General features: G+C 36.4%; 1 protein-coding gene across 8 annotated transcripts in view; it reads left to right on the top strand.

The window, feature by feature from the left end:
• The window catches only part of PLEKHH2 (pleckstrin homology, MyTH4 and FERM domain containing H2), a 92,094-nt gene that overhangs the window by 25,745 nt on the left and 42,031 nt on the right, over positions 1-24,318 (top strand). For 3 of the 8 annotated variants that reach the window (XR_016020465.1, XM_088796187.1, XM_088796185.1), the window contains 12 exons: positions 1,597-1,746; positions 2,892-2,975; positions 3,576-3,657; positions 7,942-8,160; positions 9,928-10,889; positions 13,515-13,590; positions 14,929-15,023; positions 15,626-15,770; positions 17,243-17,379; positions 17,500-17,610; positions 17,772-17,858; positions 18,645-18,803. Coding sequence is in view for 7 of the 8 variants with exons in the window: in XM_088796187.1 (XP_088652313.1) it covers positions 1,597-1,746; positions 2,892-2,975; positions 3,576-3,657; positions 7,942-8,160; positions 9,928-10,889; positions 13,515-13,590; positions 14,929-15,023; positions 15,626-15,770; positions 17,243-17,379; positions 17,500-17,610; positions 17,772-17,858; positions 18,645-18,803 (2,307 nt within the window). In the remaining variant the exon portion in view is untranslated. The remainder of the gene's footprint in view (positions 1-1,596; positions 1,747-2,891; positions 2,976-3,575; positions 3,658-7,941; positions 8,161-9,927; positions 10,890-13,514; positions 13,591-14,928; positions 15,024-15,625; positions 15,771-17,242; positions 17,380-17,499; positions 17,611-17,771; positions 17,859-18,644; positions 18,804-24,318) is intronic. The other 5 variants (XM_019748641.3, XM_088796186.1, XM_088796190.1 and 2 more) reach the window with 4 other exon arrangements.

Below are 24,318 nucleotides of genomic sequence, written 5' to 3'. Positions count from 1 at the left end.
TTTTTGGGCTTGATGTCTGCTCTTCTCTCTCTGCTTCAAAAGCTACAGAATGCCCTGTGTGGAACTGGCTGTACCATCTTAGGATTGATTCTTGGTATTGACTGTCCAGCTCTGTGTCCTGCTCCAGCTGTTTTTCATGGCAGCATCTCTCTCTAATGTAGACCTTTGTCCTTGACCTCTGGATCTGCAGTTCCTGCAGAAAGCCTGCTATATTATGTTTAAAAATCAAACTCCTAAAGTTATCATTTGGATAGTGGAATCCGTTTTCTCTTATGTATGATCTTTTATTTTCATAGTTTTCAGCCATGTGGGTGGTATTTAAATAGGGCACTTTTGGCCCCTGAATTGAATTTATAGTTATACAGTGAACCCACAGATGAAACCTTGTATTCATGGTTAAAAGAGCAAAACCAAACTAACCTTAACATCATCCTCTTTAAAGCCCTCATTAAGTATTTTTAAACGTTAAGTAAGGACTTATTGTGATTTTTCAAAGGTGTTTTTGATAGTTTAAGATTTTTCATTGTAACTATAATCTTTAATTTCTTAAATGCTTTTACACATTCTTCTTTTTTGCCCCTATAATCTGAAACATTGCTAAAAATTACATTTTTACCTATTTGGAGTATATACAATACAAGTCTTAATATTATATAGAGTGCCCAGTACTTTATTTTCTTTCTTACTATCATTAACACTTACACATCCCTAAGATTTCATATGCCAAATGCGTTTTACAGAAAACCAAGCAGAGCCAATATATCTTAGATATTAAATTTGATGCACTATTCAACCCCCAAGCACACTTTTATCTTGCTGTATTTTTCCCCATTACCCTTATCATCTTGTGCAATGTACTATATGATTTTTACATCTTTATTATACTTGTGATCTCTCTAACCCATTAGACATTAATTTCAACGCAGGTAGAGATTGTGGGTCTGTTTTATTCACTGATGTCTTCCCAGGACCTGGAACAGTCCTGGCACTTGGCAGGTATTCATTGAATATTTATTAAATTATTGAATCAATAAACCCTCACTGAATACATTCTCCTACCTATGTCTTGATAGTCATACTTTTTTATTTTTTATGATTCCATCATTGGGGCTTACGGTTCTTTTATTTTCCTTTTGTTTTCCATGGCATATGTGTTTCTTTTTCATCTAAATTCATCCCCACCCCCAAATATGTTATTATACTAGGTCATCCAATTTGAGTCTTATCTCACCACTCACCTTCCTTACTTTATACTCCTATTTAGTTTAAAACATGAAAAAGTTAGGGCTGGAAACTTTCTGATTCTATACGTGTATGAAATACTTTGCATATTATTATTGCTCTGCTAAACATGTACATTACTTTATATGATAGCAATATTCTACGAATCTGTTGTGTCCCCTGTTGGTAACATCACTTGGCAAAATAATGTGCAGACTTTATGAATTGTTAAATACATTAAAATGTGCTGTTCAGTATTTTCCTTTTATAATGATACGTTTTAGGAACCTATTTCATGTTAAATAAAATTGTAAATGTAATACTATGATGAATTAAGTACAGGCATAATTTTAATATTTTATTCTCTGAATTTAGGTACAAGTTATGGAAGAGAAATTAAAAGCAGCTAATATTCAAACCAGTGAATCAGAGACGAGGTTGTATAAAAAGTGTCAAGATCTGGAGACCCTAATACAGGAAAAAGATGACATCATCCAAAACTTGGAACTGCAACTTGAAGAGCAGGTTAGGAAGAATTTAATCATCAAACAGTTCTAAATATGTGCATTTATTTACGCATAATCACAAAGATTAAAAACAACGAGCCTAAACTTCTAAGTTTTGATCAGAAATCTTACTTATTTGGTCAACCCATTGGATCACATCACATTTATTGGCGAAAGATGCATGTAAAATGGCTTTCACCTTTAAGTCTTGGGTGATTCCAAGGCACTAACCCTTATTTACATGTGACAATGCTCCTTATCACTTGAAAACACTTGGTTATCGGCAGACATTTCTGTCTCTAAAATGTTTGAGATAAATCTTTGCTTTAGATTGTTAGGGTGTTGGAAATGTCGATGGAACATTATATCTTAAATATATGTTTGATGCTAATCTGTCTGCTTAGAAATGTGTGCGTTGTTTCAAAACTGCTTTATTGAGATCAAATATTTAGTTTGCTGTAAATTTTATTAGGAAAAATACTGCATTAGGGTTATTTACTTAAATCGTCATTCACCATTGCTTACATATGGCCACTATGAAATTGTTAAATATGTTAAATTGTTTATTTTCAGTAGTTTTATTTCTGTAGGAATCAGTATTTTATTAGATCTGTGGTTTTAAGCTTTTCATCACCCCTAGCCCCCACCGGCTGTGATTTTTACGATAGTCACATTCTCAGTAGTTTTGTGACCATAACCAGATTTTAAAGTTGGTAAATGCGAGCTAGAGGTTTTCAATCTACATTTTTTCTGAATCTTTAAAAGCTAGTGTTTGAGAAGAAACCAAGCCATGTCCCAGAGGAGATTCTGATTCTCTTCTCCATAACCTGGTTGACTCCCCCCCCCCCCCCCCCCCCCCGTTATAAACCCTAGACCATTTCCAGAAATGGTTTACTTTTTTGATTAGCTCAGGGGATTGATTTCAGTATATGATCTTTCAGAGAAAGAGAATAGCAGTTGTTAAAACTAGTAATATTTGTATATGCCTTTATGGTTTATGGTATCTGCTGGGCAGTTCTCATTTTCCCCTCTATTTGGTGATTTGAAGGTAGAAGTATTAACTTGGAAACAAGTTGAGTGGATTTGCCTTTTTAATTTATGATGTAACAGTTCCAGACCAGTGAGCTTATATTTGAACTAAACAAATTGCTAATGTTATTTCAGAAACAAATAAGGATACAAGAAGCTAAAATAATAGAAGAAAAAGCAGCTAAGATCAAAGAATGGGTAACAGTTAAGTTAAATGAGGTATTTATCGCTATATTTTGCCTTTTCTGTACTTTTACTTCTTTTAAATAGATAAGTCATCAGCGTATATAATTAGTTGAGTGAAACAAAATTCTGATCAGTTGGTGGTGCTGCTGTCTCTTGGTAAACATGAGATAGTTAGCTTTTAATGTTCAATGTATTTCTAACATGAAAAATACTGATAGGCTCATGGTAATCAGTGTAAGTAGCCGCTTTCTAGTCAGATAATTTTAGTTCTAATTAGATAACTATAGAACATATATGTATATCATAAAATTATGTGTTCAATATCTGAGAAGTACACATTGTTTAGTTTATATGGCAGATTAAATGTTGAAATAATGTGGTTTAAAATAATTTTATAGTGAAAAGGCACAGTGGGTGAAAACATTTAAAACTCTTAGTTCTGGAAAAAATGCACATTGAAGCCATAATTATCTAGGTTGATAACCTATTTTGATTCATATGATATTTGCTTATCAGTTCTTTTGTATTATGCTTATGTGTGATTAAGTATTAACACTTTCTAAATATTATACTTTACTAATATATTTTTAAAGTATTATTCCTGTATAAAAGAATACCATTATGTTCTTTTAGCTGGAATTGGAGAATCAGAATCTTCGTTTGATCAACCAAAACCAAACTGAAGAGATAAGAACAATACAGTCAAAACTACAAGGTATGAGTACTTTGACTGAGATAGCTTAATTGAATTTATTTGGCTATGTAGAATTTTACTACTGAGCACTTGAAACATGACTAGCACAACTAAGGACTGGCTTTTACATTTTATTGCATTTGAATTGATTTAAATTTAAATAGCTGCATGTCCCTGTTAGCACAGGTAGACAGTGAATAACACAAAGGGGGTAATGCTGATTTCAACGTTTAATTTCAGGTCTGCTTAAAAATATTAGTCATGTTATTTTCTGTGTTCACTTGTGTCATGGTGATCAACAGTGATTGAAACTCTCACAGCCTGACTATGTAGAGCAGATTTTTACAATATGCATAAATCCTTTGCATTTCCCAATGCTCAGGGTTACTTTCTTTTCAACTTCCATGCCGAGATGGGTGGCAGAGTTAGAGATAGGAGTTTACTTAATACGCTATTCTGGCTATAGCCACTCAAGTGTAACATGAAGCTGAAGAGGAGGGGAATCAGTAGGATTAGTAGACCAATATCCTAGAACAGTGGTTTTCATACTTATTAAGCAAGAGAACCTTTCTTAAAATATTTTTTTTCTGTAGAATCTCAAGAGATAAAACAGGTAAAAGCAGTTTTGGGTCCAGAATGCTGCAGACTTGGCCTCACTCATGCCTCTTCTGCCCGCCTCTAGGACATTTTCACAAAGCCCTGGGTTTTGCAGAATGCAATGGAAGAATACTGGCATGGGCTTTGAAATCCTTCTTAATGCACTGCAATTTAATAACTGTGTTATAGCTCCAGAATTTTTTTGGTAAAATCAGTAAAATGGTGATCGTTATAGTGCCTTCCTGGTTTCATGGGGGCTTGTTGATTATAGGACACGAAATTATCTTGTCTACCGCATCGTAGTACTCATTGCCATCATTTTGTAAAGGGAAAAAAGTCCTCTGTGCTACTCAATGCTTCTGACACCAGATGTGGGGCGTTTTTCCCACACCAAGCAATTTTTCGTATTTTAGAGGACACCGGCTGGCTTTCCTACAAATTTAACTCAATTCTGACATTTACCTACGTGGCATTAGCATCAGATTCCACAGACTAAGAGCTCAATCTCACAAAATTATCCTATCCCCCTACTTAAGACACAGTCCCAAGTACAGATTGTCACTCCTGCTTCTGCCCAACTGGTTCTAAATTGGAGGTTCCCATGCCCCTCTCCTCGGGTTTGATAATTTGCTAGAGCGTCTCACAGAACACAGGCCAAAAGTTTACTTACTAGATTACTGGTTTATTACAAAGGATACAATTCAGGAACAGCCAAATGGAAGAGACCTGTAGGGCAACGTATAGGAAAAGGGGCACAGGATTTCCATGTCCACTCTGATTGAGACCTCCAAGTGTTCACCAACCTGGAAGCTCCCTGAACCCCATCCTTTTGGGTTTTTATGGAGGCTTCACTATATAGACATGATTATTTGATTAAATCATTGGCCTTTGGTGATTAATTCAGCACCAGTCCTTTTCCCTTTCCCTGGGGTCAGGGGTAGCAGGTAGAGGGTAAGCCTGAAATTTCCAACCCTCTGATCACTTGGTTGGTTCCCTGGCAACCAGCCCTCATCCTGAGGCTATCTAGCAGCTTTCCAAAAGTCTCCTCATTAACATAAACTCAGATTTGGTTTAAAGGGCTTGTTATGGAAACAAAAGACACCTTTATGGCTCTTAGTTAGGAAATTCCAAAGGTTTTAGAAGCTGTGTGCTAGGAACCATGGATGAAGACCAAAACATATTTCTTACATCACACATTTCCTCCACCTATATGATGAAAAACAGGTGTTCCTATAGTTTATCCAGAATTTCATATTTAGAATTAAAGTTTCAGGTCACTCTGATGTTTACCCTCATTGGAATAGACTGGATGTACTTAACCCACTCTGAAAAGGCTATTTTCCCTGATATTCTTAGCTTGCAATTCTAGTTTTCATTGGCAGTCTCTTAGGTCTTATATACTAAGGGGTATTGATCCTGGGAACCTAGGCTTGGACTGGAGAAAAATAGATACCATATATGTAGCTGTAATGTAGTACAGTTTATTCTTGAACATCTGCATGGGTTAGGGGTACTGACTCCTGCACTGTCAAAAATTCACATATAACTTTTGACTACCCCCAAACTTAGGTTGTCCCTTAGTATCCATGGGGGATTGGTTCCAGGACCCTGTGCGGATACCCAGATCTGCAGATACTCAAGTTCCCTATGTGAAATGGTAGATCAATGAATATAGTCGGCCCTCTGCATCCAAGGACTCCCAACCACGGATGGAAAACAATACGGGTATTTACTGAAAAAATTCCACATATAAGTGGACCCGTGTCCTTCAAACCCCTGTTGTTCGAGGGTCATCTGTCCTTTAAAAATATATATGCATGTACGTAATTATTAAACTATTGTGAATTAGTTCTGTGAGAGATAATCAACATGGAAATCATAAAACATACATCTGAAAGTATACACTATATAAAGATTTTTTTTCTTCTATCATACATAATTATCAGTTGCTATTTAACCCTTTGGTGCTCTCCCAGGGTTAAGAATTTAATTTGCTTGAAAACTTTCCTTTCTATCACTGGGATCTCCATGGTATTGATCTTATAAGCAGCAATGTTACAAGTCCTAGAAGATGAATTAAACCTATGATTCGGTACTTGCATAAACACTCCACTAACTTTTTAAATCCTCTATCTAGACGCTGCCGTTCCCTCCTTTTTTTCTCTGAAGTGATTAAGAAGTGGTTAAGGCTCTCCATACTGTGGTCACCATAGACCAAGCCCCTCCATCTGCTTTCTTATGAAAAGCATACTGAAAACTGAAAAAGCAAACATTGTTATGTGATCATGTGATATTTGCTCCAATGATGATCTAAATTTTCTTTGGTTGTCTTAACAACCAGAACCTTACTCCCACACAATCAAATTTTACCAGTGCTTGACTGGTTTTTACCAATCCTTGATTTTGCAAGAAGCTGTAACTTTCCAGTTGTTTATAATGTGTGTGTTTTTTTAATTTGTTTGAGTTTGTTTTTGTGTGAGAACTAACTGCTTTTAAAGGGATTAGATTTTTTTCACTCTACAGTTAAAAATATTTTGAACATTCAAAAAACATAACCAGATTTTAAACATTGGCCTGCCATGCTAGACAGTGAGGATTCCATGTTACTATACATGCATAAATATGAACTTTATTTATGTAAGGTCCTTGACATAGGTCTTGGCAATGATTTTTTGAATCTGACACCAAAAGCAAAAGTAACAAAAGCAAAAATAAACAAGTGGGACTACATCAAACTAAAAAGCTTCTGTACAGCAAGGGAAACCATTAACAAAAAGAAAAAGAAACCTACTGAATGGGAGAAAGTATTTGCAAATCAAGTATCTGATAAAGGGCTAAAATTCAAAATATATAAAGAACTCATACAATTCAATAGCAAAAAAGTAAACAATCTGATTAAAAAATGGGCAGAGGATCTGAATAGATATTTTCCCAAGGAAGACATACAAATGACCAACAGGTACATGAAAAGATGCTCAATATCACACTAATCATCAGGGGGATGCAAATCAAAACCATGAGATATTACCTCACATCTGTCAGGCTATTATCCAAAAGTCAAGATGTAAGTATTAGCGAGGATGTGGAGAAAAGAGAACCCTTGTGTGCACTGTTGGTGGGAATGTAAATTGGTTCAGCTCCTGTGGAAAAGAGTATGGAGGGTCCTCAAAAAATTAAAAATATGATCCAGCATATTTCTTCTGGGTATTTATCTGAAGAAAATAAAAATACTAATTCAAAAAGAAATATGCACCCCCATGTTCATTGCAGCATTTACAATAGCCTAGATGTGGAAACAATTTAAATGTCCATCAATGGGTGAAGAGATAAGGAAGTTATGGTATATATGTGGAATATTATTCAGCCATAAAAAAGAATGAAATCTTGACATTTGCAACAACATGGATGGACCTCGAGGGCATTATGCTAAGTGAAGTAAGTCAGACAGAGGAAAACAAATACCATATGATCTCATATGTGGAATCTAAAAATAAATAAAATTTAAAAACCAAGTTCATAGATATAGAGAACAGATTACTGGTTGCAACAGGTCGTGGATAGGTGAATTGTTTTGTTTTTTTAGTTTAAATAAATTGAATAGTAGAAAAAAAATGATGACCTTTAGGATTTTCAGGCTTTCTTTCTGGAATAAGGAGTGATTTGTCCAAGTTTTTATGTGCTTTGGTTCTGTGTGTAACAAACTTTTAGGAAAACTTCAAACCTTGATTAATGATCTTGCAGAAGTTCAAGGGAAGAAATCATGCAGTGTTTCCACACCAAAGCTTTCAGAAGGCCAGCGCCTCAGCAGCTTGACCTTTGGCTGTTTTCTATCTCGAGCAAGGAGCCCTCCTCAAGTAGTAAAATCTGAGGAAATGAGCAAGATACCATCTAAAGAACCTGAGTTCACTGAAGGAAAAGACACAGAAGGTATTTATGGACTAGAAGAATTTGCTTTGACATTTTTTTAAAAGGAAAAAGCCATTTGCTACGATTAATCCGTATGTAGCTTAATTTTCCTTTTTTTAAATTTTTTATTCTTCCATCACTCAAAAGGGTAAATATATAAAATCTATCTGGATGGTTCATCCTAGGTTCCTTATTTTTTTTTCTTGCAACTTCATGTCTTACGAGAATATTTCTAAAGAGTAATATAGCATTTCACTTTCTGTATCTAGTTATTTTTGTATGTTTTATGAGAGTCTTTGCCAGTGATACAGAGGAGAAACTGATTTCCTCTCTCAGTACTTTTTCCTGAATTAGGTAGCAGTGATATGTACAATTAAAAGTTTATAGTTGTACCTACAAGGTAATTGTTTTAACTTTAGTGTTTCAGATTAGAATTATGAACTTTCTATTATTTACTTAAAATATTAAAAATTACCTAATATTAAATATAACATTGAAAACCGATAAAGAAAAAGAACACTAGGGGACAATTTCATAACTGCTTTGATTTTCCCTTTATTGCTTCATAGAGGAAAATATTTACCTAGATGTTCAAACCCTGGACCCGTGTCCAGATTTCTACCCTTCTTTTAGTCTTAAGGCCCCTCTAAATTTTGCTTTGTTGTGCAGTTGCTGGCTTTGCCACATAGTATGACCTCTCCCAAGTATTTTATTGAGGCTCAATTTTGTATCTTCTCTCTTTTCAGTTCCCGATTCCTTCCTCCAAAGGAGAAAAATTATAGCCCTAAAAGTCTATGCTTGATTATGAAATTCTGAAAACTGCATAATGTTTTTCCAATCAGAAGGCTCCTTTGCTACTCCCTTTTATGCTGTTACTTGCATTTTTTTTTTTTTAATGAGAAGTCATTTTAATTCCCTTCTCACTTTTTAGCAGTCAGTTGAGTATAACAGTACGGCTGAGGTTGCCTGTACTGAAGTTCTTGCTCATTTGCAAATTTAACAAATTGCCTGATACCAAATTGTAGAGTTTGTTTAGTCTCTGTTTTCTTAGTTATGAAGATCATATCTATGTTTTTATGTTTTCAAAGTTCCTTTTGTACTCTTCAATCTAAATTTTTTAGTTCACTGTTTCTGCAACCAATGGTTTATTCTGTTAATTATGTTATAAACAAAAATAAGCCATATCTAGACATTTTTAAAAGAAAGTTATTCTTATTATATAAACACATTTTGTAGTTATGATTAAACCAAAAGTAGAGAAAAGAAAGCTTTTCTGTTTTCTCAGTGGTTTTGCATTTTTCAAGTATTGAAGTTTGTGAACAAAGTTTGTTTTTTAACTATAGCTTTATATTTATGTTTACATTTACTTATGATAATTTTGAAATTTAGTTGAAAGAAGATTGTCATTTTCTTTGCTTCTAAAATAGAATTAATGTTGTTCTTTTTTTTTAGTAGCTGCTTTCTTTGATAGTCAGCATTGCCCGTTTTCACATTTGGCTTCTTTTATTGTCTCTTTAGACTATTGTCATTTTTTTCCCCCAATATATTTATTTGTAAAAAGCAGTTTAATTTTGATACTATTTATTGAAGTGTTAGGTCTCCATGTTTTACATAATGTTTATAGTTACCAAAGTTGGGTTTAAAAAAGACATACAACTACAAAAAGATAATGTAAATTAACTATTCTTACGAAAATTCCAGTTTTCACAATGTAGTTACATAAAGCTAAATGTACAGAAAGATTATATTATTAAAGGCAACATGCCACTATGATGTATGCTTTTCTAGAAATGGAAATTCCAGAAAAGTCTGTCGATAACCAAATTCAAGGAAACCACCAAGGTCAGAGAATGTTGTGTCAAACCCCTTGTGTCTCAGACCAGAATCAGAAAACAAGAACAAGCTGTGTAACAGATGGTGGCATATCCCAGAATTCTGGGGCTCCGGTGAGTGACTGGAGCTCTGATGAGGAAGACGGGAGCAAAGGAAGATCCAAGTCCAGGTACACGTCCACCCTTTCAAGTCACACCTCAGAGGAAGGGGTCCAGTGTAGCAGAATGGGCAGTGAGACATATTTGACAGCATCTGACGACAGCAGTTCTATATTTGAAGAAGAGACTTTTGGCATCAAGAGACCAGAGCACAAGAAGTTGTATTCTTGGCAACAGGAAGCACAATGGAAAGCTCAGAATAGTCCTCTCGGAAAGGGAAACTGTGAATCAAGGAAAAAGGAGCATGATAGTTCCTCAGATGAACTGAATAAAAAATTTCAGTCTCAGAGACTGGATTATTCATCTTCATCGAGTGAGGCCAACACCCCAAGCCCTATTTTGACCCCAGCTTTGACGCCAAAGCATCCGAACCTACTCCCTGGAAAAGGAACACAGTTAGTGCCTTCATCAAACCTGCCACCCCCAAAGTTAAGGATTCCTAATGTTTTCAGTATAAGTGTAGCCCTGGCCAAAAGACACTTAAGCCAGCCACAGTTAAGTTCCGATAGGATGTTTGGTACAAACAGAAATGCCATCAGCATGATCCGACCACTGAGACCTCAGGAAACAGATCTTGATCTAGTTGATGGCGACAGTACAGAAATTTTGGAGAATATGGACACCAGTTGTGATGATGGATTGTTCTCCTATGACTCTCTGGAATCCCCGTGTTCAGACGACCAGGAAACCTGTGACTCAGCAAAGAAGGCGGCATGCAGCAAACCTCCAACTCCTCCGCTGCACCGTTTTCCCTCCTGGGTAAATTACATTGCTGTGTGCGACACATGCATACTAGTTTTTTGCTAAACACTCATTTTCAGGTTTTACTTTACTTCTTTTCCTGTTTCTTTTCAAATCCAGCTTTGTTCTGACAATGCCCAGTTTTCAGAATTTCCCCTTCTCTTTCCCACTGAGTTCTGAATCAATTGAGAAATAAGACAAGGATAAGACAGATGAGAGATCAAAATATTATTGTTATTACTGATAAAACTGATTTTAGAGAATTGGTGGCATACACAGGTAGCACTGGATCACCACAGGTTTCTGTCGGTGAGTCCCTAACCCTCTAAAATGTACAACCTAGAGGAAAAATAAATGGTTGTTTCCTGCATGCAGCTACTTGCCAAGAGAAAGGACAAAGGAAGATGCTGAGCTCTGCATGTCCAGTTTCTCCTTCTAAGCTTACCAACCACATTAAGCCACTCTTCCACCTTGGGGAGGAGAGAGTGAATGGTTGGAGAGCGATCGGGAGTGTTCAATAACTGGAGCTCCCTCCATGTGGAAGGAAACATCAGGAGTGGGGAAGAAAGGTTCCTCCTAACTGTGTAATACTTTCGGGTGAATTCTTGACCAGGACACTTAACTCTGGTAGGTCATTGGTTTTTTTCAACTCAATCATTTACTTGATTGGCTTTAAGAGAAATTTAATTTTACTCTTGATGAGCTTATAACTCCACTGTTTTAACTGAATGCATTTTCGTATATATCCAGAATAGATTGAAATTTCTTCCATTGAAACATTAACCATTAGTACAATAATTACCCCATTAATTTTGTGATTCTTCTTAGGAATCACAAGATTAAAAAAAAAAATTCTTCCTATATTTGAAACCAAGTGGAATAGTGGAATAATCTGTTTTGTAGATTTAAGTTTTCATTCACATATTGACATAATTTAACCTTTGGCCTCCAGAGAAACATTTGGGTTGCAGGATTTTTTGGTTTTCAGGATCATCTTCTGCTATTATTATTTTTATTTAGAGACCAATGCAATTTTAAGCAAAGTAAGGCAACCATATTTTCCTAGTATAAATTCAGACCTTAAGACGTGTCTGCTCTTATTTACTTTCAGAAGAGTATTTTCTTGCAGTGTCCACATGAAACCGTCCACAGTTTATTACTAAATTCTGGATATTTTTTTAAAAGTGGATGTTACTGGCATGCGAACCTCTGGAATTCCAATTATGTTACCCTTTAGGCAGCGAGGAGTTGAAATTTTTGCTTCTTTTATTATGTTGAGATTTTCAAAGATTTAGGGTATGCTTTTAAGTTTGTTTTAGTTGGCAAACCATTTTACTACTTTTTTGCCTTTCTCGTTTCTCCTCATCTTCTGAAGCTATTCAGTCCTGAAAAACTAGTATTGCTTTTCGAAAACCTTTTAGCAGACTGGCCAAGTTTGAGGTTTTATTTCTGTTTATTGGGTATTTTCAGGTTTCAAGGAAAAGAGATGTATTTGAGTTACCTCAATTTATGAGAGTTTATTTTAAGGATTTTTAAGAGTTTAAGACATAGTCTGTCTTTATTGAACTTGAATATCACTCAAAATACAATAATCACTCTAGTGGGACGACATGTGATGATTCAGCTCTTTCAAAACAGGTGACACCCATTGGCCCTGGTCCAGGGGCTCAGCTTGTCTTCCTCACCTGTCTCCAGCGACTCTCTGCTTCTCTCGCTACTGCTAAGTACTCTCCTCCACTCTCTCATGGCTTCTAACTGCCTCACAACTCCTGCTTACTGCCTTATTTTCGTATGTTTTTCTGTTCTGCACAATCTGCTGTATGTCTCTCTTGAGTGTATCTCACAATCACACTATCAAAGAAACTGCATCTGAATCATTGTCAGACACTTTTCCATCTAAAATGGTTCAGGTAGTTAGAGACCTCATGCCCATTACCTCACAGGCCACTGGCTAGCACAGTCCTGAACAGGACTGCCTCAGTTGTCCATGTGCCCTGGTCCAGATACCTGCGTCCAGATTAAATGCATCACAAAGTTCAGGACATGGTGATCTATGCATTAGAACAATCTGGAGTCCCTTTTCTCGTAGGGGGAAGGCCTGATAGCCTTTTTAGTACTCATTTCAGAGATCTCTTTTAGAGAGGAAGAGGAAGCAAAATAACAGCCTACTTTTGGAACAAGATAATTATTATAAATATTATTGCAATTCTCAAATTGACCTCAGGTATTTCTTCTACTTCATTGAAATATGAGTGATAGCAATTTAATGCTCCTCTCTCTGTGATTTCTGACACTAAGTTTTTTATTTCTCTTTTCTTCAAACATATTCTAGAATGGTAGACTAATAAAGGTGGAGTGTATGTATAGTCAGTGATTGTGAATAAGCTTTCCCTTACTTTTTTTCCTATTTCTTTAAAAAATTTAAAATACTAAGCAAAAATTTGGGAACAAAAGTAAATAATGGAATGACTAATGGATGGAAAAAACTTGTGCAGTGCTATTCAGTGGCATATTTTAGTTGACAGTTTTATAATAATGTTGTATTCTAGTGAATATTAAGTGAAGAACAAATGAAAAACATGTGTATTGAAAGTAATCATTCTTTGCTTTAAATATCCAGTTTAAATCTTTTTTTTACATTAGGAAAGCAGAATTTATGCTGTAGCCAAATCAGGCATTCGAATGTCTGAAGCCTTCAATATGGAGAATGTTAATAAAAGTAAGTGAATTTGCATGCTACAATATAGATGAACCTTGAGGACATTATGCTAAGTGAAATAAGCAGTCACAGAAACACAAATACTGTATGATTCCACTTATATGAGGTATCTAAAGTAGTCAAATTCTTAGAAACAAAAAGTAGAATGGTGGTTACTAGTGGCTGGGGGAAGCGGTGAAAAGGGAGTAGTTGTTTAAGGGGCATACAGTTTCAGATTTGCATGGTAAGAAAAGTTCTGGAGATCTGATTCACAACCCTGTGAATATATTTAACACTAACCGAACTGTGCACTTAAAAATGGTTAAGATGGTAAATTTTATGTTATGTGGGTTTTTTTACTACAATAAAAATGTTTTTAAAAAATAAGTGATTTTGTACTGCCATTTCACTAGCCAGGAACTTCCTAAATATCTAAAGTAATTGGAATAAATAGAATTATGTAAACTTTTAGAAAATTATTTCTAGGATTGCTGATTTATATTTTTAACTTGAAATTCATGTTACTCAGTATAGGGGCACATATACATTCAACTCTCACATAGAGAGTACTTCATTATGTTTTTACCTGAAAAATGCTAAAGCAAAGAAACTACGGCGTTTCAGCTGTTTAAAGTAAAATCATTGGTCTCTATGTCCTCTTTTCCCAGAGTTTAAAATGCATTCCTCCTTTCCTTCTTTAAGAAATTATTATAGTGGCAAGGCATGCCCATTATAAAAAATAAAACCAAACAACAGAGAACTGTCTGGAATAAAAAGAGAAAATTTCCTGTGGTTCCTTTTCCTATCCTACTATCCCCTTCCCTATCCTACCACTAATTCATATCTCAGAGGTAACCACTGATGTTCTATTTCTTTCCAGCTGTCTCATGTTCTTACCATTTGGGAAATTACATTTAACCTTTCAATATAAGGTACACCTGATAAAGGCTGATGATATTTTAACACCATATCAATAATAGGACTATGAGTGGTCAGAGACTATCTTCATTGGGTACTGTGCACTGAACCAGTCAGTTGGTATTTATACTTATTTCTGCCCAGTCTGAGCTGGATGGAGATGCCATAGAAATTAGAGCTCTGATCCTTACTCCCAAATTGCTTACAGTCTGGTTAGGGAACTAGCACACGTGAGGAAATAATGAACCATGGAAGAGTGTGTACTCCTATAATTAAATCCGCAAATGCCATAATTCTTAAAGTAGACTATGTAACAAATAATTGTGTATTGATCCCATTTATCTTTTAATTGGAAATTTTGTTAATTCACATTCATAAGAAAAAGACACAAGTGCTGGTTAGAAAATATTTTTTACCAAGTCATTTTGTTTTCTGTTTCAGATTCAATTGCAGTGCTTTCCTATACCACATCAGGACTTTATACATCTCTGATATACAAGAATATGACAACCCCAGTGTATACAACTTTGAAGGGGGTAACTCATTATTGTCAATGTTAAACATGTGGTTTTCTTCATGATGGATCAAGAACACTGTTGGTTCAAGCTCCAGATTCCATTCTTGTCACTTTACACAGATTCTCCCTTTCTAGGGAGGGAGGTTTAGAAGTGCACACTAATATATCATGAAAAGAGAAGAAATGGAAAGATCTGGAGAAGATATTTATTCTTATCAGAGGTCTGAGTCCATTTTTGTTATGTCCCGTGTGACACTCAACCCCCCTCCGTGGCTGTTAATTGTTTAAAGGAAGCATATGATTAATGATGTAATGAAAACTTCTACTTTAGAAAGATCTTTTTATCACTGCCTGGGTTCCCTTCCCTAGCTCAAAGTACCTAATTAAAATAAGTATCGTCAGGTATTCGCGGCCTTATGTTTTTAGGAATCTTTGATAACTGGCAAGTGCCTTGCTAATTTGAATTTGGGACTTAGCAACATGACTGGTAATGGCAAAATATGTTATTGTATTCCTTTAAAAAAATCTTATTGTATGATGTCGTCTGGTAAAACATTCTATATCTAAAGACAGAAGTGACGTTAGAGATGTACACAGGAAGGCTATTCTACTTTTCTTTAGAAGGCAACCCAAATAAGCAGCAGCCCGTTCTTGGATGACTCGTCGGGGTCAGAGGAAGAAGATAGTTCCAGGTCAAGCTCCCGGACTTCCGAGTCAGACACACGCAGTCGGAGTGGGCCAGGCAGCCCCAGAGCCATGAAAAGAGGTGAGGGAAAGTCTCAGGCATACAGACAACTCCAAATAATTCGGAATATGGAATAGGAATTTCATCTCCATAATAGGATTTAAAAAAAAAAAAAATCTAAAGTACTTGTTCCAAACCACAGTGAAAAGAGAATTCGCCCAGGACTAAGACACTTATATGCTCTTTGGGATTCCTGATAAGCCATGGATTCTTTGTTGTGTAACCTTATCTTGTCTATAAAAGAGAGATCACTTTATTATGGGAATAAAATGAGGTACCTGGCTAACATGAAGTTTGTCTTTTATAGTTCCTGTGTGGCATTTTGGATAATTTATGGGATAGACTTATTTCAGCTAAATTTGTTCCACTGCTAAATGGCAGAAAATACATCGAAAATTTTGGAGGGTAGTCTGATAGTAAGATGGAAACCAATAAAAAATTTACTCTGAATATGTTTATGGTTTTTAGTGGACTTTGAAGAACTTTTTGGCATAAGTAGAGATTACAAAGAGATCTCTTCACCCTAAAGTGATGTCTGTATTTACAAAAGCCTTTAGTGCATCATGATATGTCTGTAGATTTTCAAACTGTGTTCCCTGGAACCCCTAGGCACTCCCAAATCCCTCAGCTTCAACTGGAGCTGTTCACCTTTCATAGATTTAGTATTTTGGGCTTCCAATGGTTTCTGCTCTTACCTTGACCCCCAATAGCTAGAATCAAGTTATATCACACTTTTGCTCAAAACACCACAAGGACTCATAATGGCGAGAAGGTGCTACATGGTACTTTTATGTCTTTCCTTATCTTCTTTTTCCTCCTCCTTTACTCAGTGCTGGCCACTCCGCTGTTGCTAGAACATCCCAGGGGTGCTTTTATTTCAGGCCCTTTGCACTCGACTTGGTTGTTTCCTCTACGTGGTATCCTTCACCCAGATGTCTAGATGGCTAACTCCCAAAAACCTTCAGCGGTTTGTGCAAACACTGCCTTCTCCCTGAGATCTACCCTGACCAACCATCCACATGCAGTCCTTTGCTCTCCTCCAACCGCTGGATTTTTAAAATTCTCTTCAGTCTGCTCTGTGTGTTATTCTCACATACACTTACTGCCTGGTTTTTGTCTATCTCCCCTGATTAAAATCTATGTTCCATGAGGGCAGAAATTTTTCTGTTTTGTTGTCTGTTCTATTCCTAGCACCTAGTATAGTGCCTAATACACTGGCCCTGGGGCTGGGAACATTAATGGAGACTATGGCATATACTTTATATATGTAAAAATGACTATGCTTGTAATCGTCCTTTGAGAGTTGCATGATAGTCCTTACCCTTTAGTTCTGTTTTCTGTTTTAAAAGTTCTTCATGGCCAAAAGCATGAGAATAAATCTGGTGCGGGAAGGTTTATGATATAGGAATAGCTGTATTCCTGAGATTTCACAGCTGGCTTTTGGACCACCCAATTATTAAATATTGACCTGATTTATTTCTTTGTTCATCCAGGTGTGTCTCTCTCTTCTGTGGCGTCTGAAAGTGATTATGCTATTCCTCCAGATGCTTACTCCACAGACACAGAATACTCACAGCCAGAGCAGAAGCTCCCTAAAACTTGCTCGTCTTCCAGTGATAATGGGAAAAATGTAAACACTGCATCAGGTTTTTTTAAAAATAAACAAACCAACAAGCAAACATTAATGAATCCATTAGTTTGAGCCTCCAAAAGGAAACTTAAATAATTTTTTAAATCTCTTTTTAATTAGGAGCCACTGGAAAAATCTGGCTATTTATTAAAAATGAGTGGTAGAGTCAAGACTTGGAAACGGAGGTGGTTTGTTCTTAAAGGTGGTGAATTACTTTACTACAAATCTCCGGTGAGTGGAAAGTGCTTACTATTTAGAACTGAATTCGTCAAACTAGAAATCAAACTCCTGACTGATTTTCTTCCCTGTAATGCAATTAATTATGCAAAGCATTTCTTATTGCTACTATTATAGGTAATCATGTTGCATTTGGTTTTCTTCCTTTTATACAGAGTGATGTAATTAGAAAACCCCAGGGCCATATTGAACTTAGTGCATCCTGCAGTATTTTAAGAGGAGATAACAAACAAACAGTTCAGGTACTTTAAAAAAAACAAACAAACTGTTTTTGTTTTTGTTTTTGTTTATCATGCAAAATTAAATTTTCAATTATCCAAGGTGACAGAGAGGAGATTGGATGAGTCAGTGTTTCATTAACTTTGGGTTAAGTTTAATGCTCAAAAATGTGTGAAACCTGAGGACTTCTTAGTGAAAACTATGATATAAGCTAAGTTTGTGTTGAGTAACTCCCTACTACACTCCTTTTCCCTTTATCTCTTACACTATTGTTTCCCTGTACTTAATTATGTATTCTCAGCTCTCAAACTGTCTAGCTATTTTAGGGGAATTCCCAATATGATGTTAGTAGTTTAATGTACTATTAAATTCAGGAGGGTTTGCATTTTAACACAGAACCAGAAAATGGCAGTTCTATAAACTACAGATGCTATAACACGTAAATGGGAAAGATATTGGTGAGCAGAGGGGCTGTACTATAATAGTTTCCACCAGGTCACACCATAGAGGTAGCTGCTGCCCATTTCACTCACACATAGGCTAGTCTTTCCAGAAACCTGTTAAATTTAAAAATGCAGGCTGCTGAGATAGTTTGGTATATGTGATTAAGTTATTTAATTATCTGAAGTGGTTAAAATATGCTAAATTACTTATGGAATCATTTATTTAAAACCTGGGAGTCAAGATGTATTACTCCTTAACATGTTTTTTCCATGTTAAGTAGTAATGTTTGAAGAATTGACAAGGAAATGCTAATAATCCTCAACCTTCAGAGTTTGCTTCCCTATGTCTTTCTCATCCCATTCTAGTTGACCACTGAAAAACACACCTACTATCTGACTGCAGATTCTCCCAATATATTGGAGGAATGGATTAAGGTGTTACAGAATGTTCTTCGAGTGCAAGCTGCTAACCCACTTTTCCTGCAGCCTGAGGGCAAACCAGCGGTGAAGGGACTGCTCACTAAGGTAGGGATTTTATGCAGATAGCAGTGTCCCAGGCAATGGAATTAGCCCCACTGCTCATGAAAAGTGGGTGTCAGAGAATATAGATACTGAATATTTATATCATCTTGGAGTGTTTTAAATATGATACCAAAGACCAAAACCATAAAGAGGAAAAATGACAAGTTTGACTACTATACATAAAAATGTAAATTTTGTTACTCTCAAAAATGCTTTAAGCAGAATTTTTAAAAGGCAGATGAAAAGTTTTGATAAGGTGTTTGAAACATCTGAAATCCAAGTTTTTCTAATCAGTAAGGAAAGGATAAACACCAATGGGGGAAAGGAACAAAGGACACAAAGGGAGGGAAGTAGAGCTAGTAGAGATAAGAAATACAAACCATCAGAAAGCATCATTGGTAAGAAGTTTTGCTCTCACTAATTTCTTAAAAAGCACAACTTGAAAGAATAGATATTTTTAAAAATCTGGTCAAAGAGGGGACATTTTTTAACATTATGAAACACAGTATTGACACAAATTAAGAAATCTGCTAGTGAGAGAAATCTGCTAGGAGGCAATTTGGCGATGTCTTGGCCAAATTGTTTACTCAGTAGATATTCTTGAAAGAACAAATGAGTAAATGAATATGAAATGTTTTAAAAACATATATACATGCTCTTTGATCCAGTAATCTCAGTCCAAGAAATTTATGCTTAAGAAATGGTCTTAATTTGCAAAGATGTGAGCATAAAGCTGTTCATCACAACATAGTGTATTTTTTTCCTGTTTTTAAAAAATAAGCTATAATAGCATGGGCTGAAATGCAGATTTTAAGTGTAGACTTTGATAAGTTTTGACAGATATTTACTGTCACTATCAAGATATAGAACATTTCCATTACCCCAGAAAGATTACTTGCATGGCACAGTTTATAATAATAGAAAAATATGAATCAACTTAAATGTAGAGTAGGGGGTAGCTTAAATAAATATTTATATAACAGATCATGCTTTACTATGCAGTCATTCAAATGGTTTAAAACAATATGTAATGTTACAGAAATAGGATGTATTATTGGATAACAAAACAAGTAGAATTCAGTATTATAATCACTCTACATATACTCGTATACTAGAGTGACTGTAATATGTAAAAGCACAACTTTTGTTAAACGCATTCATAGAAAAATGAATGGTCGAATGGTCAATTTACTAAGGTATCTTGAATACCTCTACGTGATTTTATTTTTGCTTAGTTCTGTTTCCTAACTTTTTTAGAATGAGTAAGTATTGATTTATGCTAAGATAAATGTTATTTAAAAATTTTGAAAGTCCATTTGGTTTTGACAGATATTTATTGTCACTTTTAGAGAAATAACAAAGTATTACACACAAAAATAACCTCTGCATACTCATCACTCATGTGCTTTGTTTGTGTAAGCGGTTAAAAATATAGATGTTAATGAGCTATGCCACCATGTCACCATGTAATCTATACTTAATATAATAATGTAGGTGGGTACTATCCAGTAATATTTATAAAGACTAACCAGCTATTCCAAAAGTAAGAGAAATAATTCACCAATACATTCAACAAAGCAATGACCTATGTCTTTTTCCCCCAAAATATTACATTACCACAAAAATGTTTTTTCAGTTACTGATGGGTTAGAAAACTCCCTGGTACTGTGCAAATATATATTTACCAGTGAATACAGTGCTGCTTTGAATCACATGCTTTTATAATTCATAATGACTAGCTGTCCCCCTTTTTCAAGGACCATGTATAGCAAACCCTTAGAGCTTAATATGATTCCATGGCCGGGGGTTTGTTACTTCTCCCACAGTTAGTTTTTTTGTTTGTTTGCTTGTTTTTACTTTATCAGCATGGCTTATTAATTTTCGCTCATATTATATTTCTGCTATTCCCTGCTTCTCATTTCACAACTGCGTTTTAAATGAGTATAAGTAAGTTGATGTGACTATCAGATGACTAAACCATCAGGGTTTGCAGACAGGGTGCTTATTAGGTTTTCTTCTTACCATTTGTGAAGCCTTGTCCACGCCCATATTTTCACCCTCAGAGCCTTATAAGAGAGAAACATCCCTCAGTTATTCTGAGTGACTTGTTCTAAGCTCACATTCAGGCTACAATTTGAGATACTGTGGAACAGCTTTGAATACTTTAGAGGGGAGGAGGGTTTTTCCCAGTTGTCACATTGTTAAGTGCAGAAATATGTAGGTAGATATTAAGCACTTGACTAATTTGATTCTGGATATTCACTTTTAGTTTACTGCTTAGGAAGAACATTTTCTATATAAGAATTCATTTATTTAAAAAGTGTATTGGCCAGTTACCACATGCCAGGCAATGGGCTGAGAGATACTAAAATGTGGGAAAGGCACAGGGGGAGGGCTGGACTGGCAGGAAGGTGAGGAAGAATGAATACCTACGTTTGTGGGACACTGACTGAGCACATGTCTGGTGTCCCCAGTTTTCTTGATGAAGATTATGCCATAAACAAAGTTATTTACTGGGCGCGGGGAAGGATTGACAGTAATCATTCAGGGAAGTGGGACACCGTACCCAAGGAAACATAGGATTGATGAATTACTGAGGGCCCATCTGACTAGAGTGATTTGAGTTCATATTGGTTATTTTTCTTTAATGTCTTCAGATGCCCAGAAATAGGAGCAGATAATTTACATTGTAGTGATGTGAGGATAGTGATTTTTGCCTAACATTTTATTATGTAAATTTTCAAATATGTAGAAAACTCAGAAGAATTTTACAGTGCTTACCCCTATTCTACCACCTACATTCTACAATTAACATTTTACTTGCTTTAGACATATTTATCAAGATGATGATTTAAAATCAATGTTTTATGATAGGCATTTTCAAACATATGTGAAAGTACAAGGAATAATAGAACGAATCCGCAGACAGTCATTACCCAGTTTCTACAGTTATTAACTATAGTTACTGTTGCTTCCTCTAACACCCACCACCCCTGCCCCCCACCATAACCTTCTCTCTTTTTCCGCACTCTCCACCAGGTTATTTAAAAGCAAATGGAGATGAAATTTTGTTGGGTGGATTTGTCAGAAGCATAGGGATGCAACATAATCACAGGCCTTAGAGTAAGAGTTCTTTGGTGATCAAACACAAGTTCCAAGATTGGTGGAGAAGGAAGAGAGGCCGGAAGGAAGAGAAGGAAGGGGGGAACCAGTAAATGAATAAAATGGGAGGATTAGGGCACTCAAAGTTCTGAATGACGTTAAGAATTGAGTGGTGTGAGTGAGGAGAGAAGGACGTGGAAGGACGTTGAGATGGGAGAGTAGAATGTAAATTTCAGAAGTGGAGCAGTTCCCAGGGAAGAAAAAAGGACAAGGTGTGGCCGAGCCGATGGATGGTGAAAATGGAGGGATCACAAAGGTTATTGGACGTGAAGAGGAGAAGGAACTGTGAGTTAAGCATGTAGAGAGGCAGTGCAGCAAAGAGCTAGGGCAAGAGCATGGGGGAAAATCCTGACTCTGACCCTTGCCACTGTGTGACCTTGAATATGTTTCTTACAGGCTCTGTGCCTTAGCATCCTCATTTGTAAAGTGGGGGGAATAATAGTGCCAATGTCCCAGGTTGTTGGGGGGATTCAGTGAATTATTTAAGCAGGTAACATTCTTTAGAACAGTGGCTGGCACATCATTAACACTTCAGAAATGCTAGCTATTATTGCCACAAGAGTTTCACAAGGCTGGTGGCAGGATTTGTGGTAGAGAAGGCTACAGGCGTGAGAATATAGGAGAGAAGGGAAGACCATGGGAGCTTATGTTTTGTGTGATTGACAAAGGCTAATCAGGATATGATACACTGTTTGTCTTCAAAGTTTCAAACAGAACTGATAAGAAGTACCGTTGTTATGGATGCAAGGCAAAATATTATTCTTTGAATTATTCAGTTTGCCAAAGGCTTGATGTTTGAGATTGGCTTTAAATCTTCATGAGGGTTCTTCTGGTGTGATTTGTTTTTTTATGAGTTTTTCAGAGTAAGTCACTTTCAAGAAATCCTAATATAATCAGATTTACAAATGAAGATAGACTGCGTTTTCAAAACACAGTTTTTGCAGTGAATTGGCAGAGGTCTTCATTAATTTTTAGTTCTTCAAAAGTACACATTGTTCTATTTTTCTTTTTTTAAAGATTTTATTGGGGGAAGGGGAACAGGACTTTTATTGGGGAACAGTGTGTACTTCCAGGCCTTTTTTTATTTCCAAGTCAAGTTGTCCTTTCAATCTTAGTTGTGGAGGGTGCCGTTCAGTTTCAAGTTGTTTTCCTTTCAGTTTTAGTGGAGGGCGCAGCTCAGCTCCAGGTCCAGTTGCCATTGCTAGTTGCAGGGGGCACAGCCCACCATTCCTTGTGGGAGTCGAACTGGCAACCTTGTGGTTGAGAGGACGCACTCCAACCAACTGAGCCATCCGGGAACTCAGCCGCAGCTCAGCTCAAGGTGCCCAGTTCAATCTTAGTTGCAGGGGACGCTGCCCACCATTCCTCACGGGACTCGAGGAATTGAACTGGCAACTTTGTGGTTGAGAGCCCACACTCCAACCAACTGAGCTATCCGGGAGCTCAGTGGCAGCTCAGCTCAAGGTGCCATGTTCAATCTTAGTTGCAGGGGGCAGAGCCCACCATCCCTTGCAGGACTCGAGGAGTTGAACCGGCAACCTTGTGGTTGAGAGCCCACTGGCCCATTTGGGAATCGAACCGGCAGCCTTCCGCCTGAGCCACCGGGCCAACCCACATTGTTCTATTTTAAAGATAAATCATTTCAAAATAATGCTCTCTACATCCAGACGCCTTATACTCCATTTTTGATGAGACTTCTTTTTGGAGTTTGTTGAAAAGAAGAAAACAAACAAACAAAAAAACTGCGTAACACAAACTATTTAAAACTTCCAGGATATTTGTCTGTAATATATGTTTCTAAATTTAATTAAACTGAAACATGTCTTGCCAAATGAAACATTTTTTTGTTTTTTTCTCAAGCAACATTCTAAATCCTTCAATCTGAGATGGTTGAGTTGTTTGCTTAAACCATAGCTCTGAAAGCCCAAAAGCTAGCTGTGTTTGTGGGTTTAAATGAAACATGTGTTTTTCTTCTCCTTTTGCATAGTGAGGAAGGAAGCATTTATTGAGTAACTACTATTATCCTTTATTTACATTTTTCTCCTTTGGTTGTCACGATAGCCCAATGAGGTGTACAGTAATCCCATGATACCCACAGAAGCTGAGAGCTTGGGTCAGTTGCGTGAGGACGTCCATCTGGTACATGGTAGAACTGGAATTTAACACTTGGTCCATTGGACCTCAAAACCCAGGCCTTTTCTACTATAGTGACTTGCCTACTGGAACATCGATAGAGGCAATCATTTGTATTCTTCTCAGTGCATTACTATCGGAACAGTCCATTTCAATGTACGTCATTGTAGGGGTCCTGCAAAATATGTGTGCCTCCCACCCTGACCTCCCGCCCCTTCCCTAA

Source organism: Rhinolophus sinicus, chromosome 2, assembly GCF_057876585.1.
Source record: "Rhinolophus sinicus isolate RSI-liver-muscle chromosome 2, RSI-T2T, whole genome shotgun sequence".
NCBI classification, from domain to species: Eukaryota; Metazoa; Chordata; class Mammalia; order Chiroptera; family Rhinolophidae; genus Rhinolophus; species Rhinolophus sinicus.
The sequence above is the reverse complement of the archived record's forward strand: the minus strand, read 5'-3'. Positions and strand labels throughout refer to the sequence as shown.